Below are 4,458 nucleotides of genomic sequence, written 5' to 3'. Positions count from 1 at the left end.
TTAGATCACACAGAAAGTCAGTGGTGGACTCTGCCCCAGAACCAACTAAATTTCATTCTGTGGCTCAGCCACAAGACTATTTAACATCCTTTTCTTCCATATTAATAAAAAAATGACTTTAAATCTTGACATTTCTCACAGCAGTTTGGTGGTTCTACCAAATACATTCCACTGGGGGTTTTCTAAGATATGAGAGAGAAAACATACTGCTTCCATTTTTGAAAGCTAGTAGTAAAAATGCCAAAATGCCAATAAGGGCATGTACAGTTTTTGCTGTCGGCTAACTATGGGACCAATCCTGCAAACACTTAGGCACAGTATAATGGGATGTGTCATCCATGTAAAGTTAAGCACATGCATTAGTGTTTGCAGGATTAGGTATATGATTTTCAGACTAGACTATATTTCAGAAGTCAATATCTATGCAGTTGAGAAGGTTACTCTTGTCAGTAGTTCCACTGTGGTCATAGGGACTGCTTATGGAGAAAAAGTTATTTGTGTGCTGTTTATATGAAAGTTAAGTACCCGAAGATTTGGATAGATTAAATGTGTGCTATGTGTCTAAGATCTAAGTGATTTAGGTGCACTGAATGGGACTTGTGATCCTATATCATTATGAGTATGGCTTCCCTGCAGGCTCACCCTTTCCTCTTTTGAAAATCTCACCCTAAACTATTTCCTTTTCATCTCTAAAGCAACGTGATGATATTAACTTCCAAACTTCTTTAAAACTGATACTGAGTTTATTTTGCTGAGATTTCCATTATATACTCAATGTGAAAAGGGAAAGAGAAAAGAAAAGAGCACAGGAGGAAAAGTCAGTCAACATTATTCAACCTCATTTTAATTTCCACCAAGAGTAATATAAATATATTAAACACCAACAGAACACATTTTTGAAAAGACCATATGGCACTATTACAGTGTTTTAGCTTGATACAAATATAATTTGTAATTTTATAAAAATTATAAGAAAGTATAAGAACATTTTTAAGTAGTACATCAGTAAAAATAAATCTCAACATTTTAATAGTACTTTGAATATTCTTACAGTAAGAATTTTAAAAGTGCTTTTTAATAACATTGTTGTAACTCAACATTAGTGCAGTGTGCCAAATAGATTTTAAAGCAAGTATTCATAGTGAATTTTTCTATAACTAGCAGACTCAAGAGTCTGAGATCTAGTTTTAACCGAGGTAAGTATTTCAATTACAGCTAAACATTACTTAAGTACTTTACATGCTGATTCTATCACTAAGAGAAAGAAGTTGACATCCTTCATGTGAAGACAGAAACCCTACTCATGTCATGAAACCAGCACTATATAAGTGAACATTTAGAAGGCAAAGAAAAATGGCTTCTCCAAAATATTTATACTACTTAGAAAACTATGATCCTATGCCATAGACTGCATTTAATACAAAGATCAAATTCTTTACATTTAATAGGTACACTTAATTCTCCACTGAATAAATTCTTTTGTTGATAATTCATGGAATTCCAAGAAAGCCCGATTTCAAGATTTTATAGTTAATATATCTCAGTAATTAAGTAAGCCTTATTTAGATATTTCACAGTATATTTACCTCTGAATTAGTATGTGATTTTGTTTACTATCAGATACAGTATCTTACTGCTATGTCTACTGCCAAATCTTTGAGCAAGTGAAAAGTGCAACACTGTAAAAGGACAAAAATCCACTGCCTGCTGTGACACTATACAATAATAATGGTAAGAGGGCCACTGTACTTCTGAAAGCCATGGTGTAACTCTTAGAGGTGCCTCAGAGGTAACCTGTTCAAATTACATCATTTTTTAAAATTAAAGTTCTTTACTGATAGTCTGAGGGTGCAAAAATGTTGAATATTCACCACTCTTTTGTTAAAGCCCTTATTTTCAAAGAGACAGGAAACCGAGTTTAAGAACCCATCCGTTGGCCCTCATTTGCATATTATAGGACCTGAACATTTCTTATTCAAATTTTTAGTTTGTTTAGAGAAAAAGATTTTAGTTAGTATGAGAAAAGGGAGTAAAATATAAACTAATTCATTTACTTTATAAGATGGTATGGTTTAGGAAGTCAAACAATTGACCATTTTTCTCAGTATTACACATAAGAACTTTTATACAAACATTAGCACTGAATCAATAACTAGAGATGAATTGCACAACTCTCTCTCTATCCCTTCATTTTAAAAAGTAAAATATCATTCCTTTAATTCCAATAATTTGCAACATCCGGTAATGTTTAATCTATTTTCCATCTCTCTTTTTACAAATGCATTAGGAATAGTTTAATGGACATACAAATAGATATATTTTTGTTAACCATTTCCAAGTACCAAACTTAAACATGGGCTAGAAAATAATTAAAAATAATGAAAAATTATTTTTATCTTTTCTTGGCAGGAAAGGTTGACAGTAGTGTCCATAGTTACTGCAAATAATCTAGCTAAACAATTTATTAATGCAAATGATTTGATAGTAATATATAGAGTAAGAGGGGAAACTCAATAGTTTATAATTAATTCAAATTATCACCCCTGATTTTCAAATGATCACTTGATAATTTTTATTTTTGGATAATAAATTCTTGATCACTAGTGTACTGAATTCTAAATTCACTTATTTTTTGGAAAGATTTCCGGTGCATGTAAATGTGAGAGATTGTGATTCTTTAACATTTTGAATTATGTGCTGAGGTCAGATTAACCAGAGGTGCTGAACTTAGAGAAGAACATTTACCAAATAGTGTTGCACGATCCTGATTATTATTACAGGAACAATAAATAAACAGAGAAGTATTATTAATTATTGAATGGGGGAAGTATTTCTAACAATTGTTTGGATCAACATGGTTCTCTAATGTTACAATAAAATGTGCCAAAGTGCACAATTAGCATTACTAGGATATTGTGGAAAATTCTGCCCAAACTACATGCACATTGTCACAACTGTCACACTACCCTTCACACCTCTCGTCTGTTCCTCTCTTTCTCTTGGTTTCTGAATACTGCTCCTTTCTCTGCTAGTCTTTATCTCATCTACTTATGTACATTTCCAAAATGTACAATCAAAATCCAGAAAATGTAGGTACAGCACAAAAACAATTCAATTTGCATTTTTATTGTCCTTGCAATTATTGAGAAGCCCTCTCATTCAAACTGTTCTGCTCTGGGCTTAAAATTTCCCTCCTCCCATCTGCTGAAACAACTGCACTGTTACTAAGTGGCCTGGGACAGTCTTCAGAGCCTACCAGAACAACCCGTTCAATAACACATTAGACTTTCCATACAAATAAGAGAAACAATTAAAGCTAGTTATACTATATATTATAAACAAAAATACACTGCCCTTGAGTAGATCTCTAAATTAATTCTCAAAGATCTGCTGCCTTTCATACCATAGCTACTCAAGAGTGCTTCAGAAGCAAGTTAGACACTTGCAATCGTTCTGGGACTAGCTAGTATCTCTACTTTGTTAATGTTTTATAGGCAAATAAATCTCTCTCTCATGTTATATTATATTAACCCTGACAGAGCTGGGGGGAATTTTTGTTCCTATATATAAACATTATACAATTAGTGAATTTTCTTTCTAAAACATAGTACTGTCTCACTGTAATGACAGGTTAGTTAAATCTAAAATAGATTCTCTAATCATCAGTTCTACCTTGGGGTTTTTAGCTTCACTGGTTGCTAGCTCCTTGTCAATAAGCCTCAGGTTGTGCAAATTAAGAATGGAATCAGCAATTATCCGTGCTGTCCTCTTCTGATAGCCTCCAGATGTTACCATCAAGATAGGAATTCTGTGGTTTCTCGCAGCCATGAATACAGCTTCATCTCTTTTAACAATTCCCTGCATATTTACAAAAATGAAAAACAAAGTGAAATGATATGAATGTCACTTAGTTTTACTTTTACTGGTATGGATTTGTAGCCTGTAGCTTATGCTTTTATGGCCTTATATACATGAGAAATTACCATTATGTGATCTATGTGTTTGATTTTCTAACAGGAATACAATGAAAATCTGTAAAATAATTATTTAAATGATTTAAATATCCCTCTAGTAGTGTATAAACAGTATGCTTTGGCTTTCTATACACGAACTTTTCAAAGACTATTTATTATTTGTATTACAGTGGTGAGTAGAGGTCACAACAGATTGGAGCCCCATTGTACTAGGTAGTGTACAGACTCATAGTAGGATAGTTCTTGCACAGAAAACCTAGACATCAGAGAAAAGGAGTGGAAAAATGAAGCATTATCCCCATTTTATAGATAGAAAATTGAGACTATAAGACATAATAGCTGTGATACAGCATGGCCAGAGGGCAGCATAAGAGTGTTAGCAGGGAGCCTTATTCCCTGCCAAGGGAGGAAGGTTTGCTTTAGATTAACTAGAACAGCTGTGGCCAATTAGAGCACCTGACTCCAGTCAGAGCACCTGACTCCA

At 33.4% G+C, this 4,458-nt stretch overlaps 1 protein-coding gene across 2 annotated transcripts in view; it reads right to left on the bottom strand.

The window, feature by feature from the left end:
• Positions 1 to 822: 822 nt before the first annotated feature.
• Positions 823 to 4,458, bottom strand: part of HDAC11 (histone deacetylase 11) — a 68,548-nt gene continuing 64,912 nt past the window's right edge. For both annotated transcript variants that reach the window (XM_032764202.1, XM_032764211.1), the window contains one exon: positions 823 to 3,858. In XM_032764202.1, coding sequence (XP_032620093.1) covers positions 3,616 to 3,858 — 243 coding nt within the window. In that variant the 3' untranslated portion in view covers positions 823 to 3,615. The remainder of the gene's footprint in view (positions 3,859 to 4,458) is intronic.

The sequence above is a fragment of the Chelonoidis abingdonii genome, chromosome 17 (assembly GCF_003597395.2).
Source record: "Chelonoidis abingdonii isolate Lonesome George chromosome 17, CheloAbing_2.0, whole genome shotgun sequence".
NCBI lineage: Eukaryota > Metazoa > Chordata > Testudines > Testudinidae > Chelonoidis > Chelonoidis abingdonii.
Note: the sequence above shows the minus strand (reverse complement) of the source record. Positions and strands in the feature narration are given on the sequence as shown.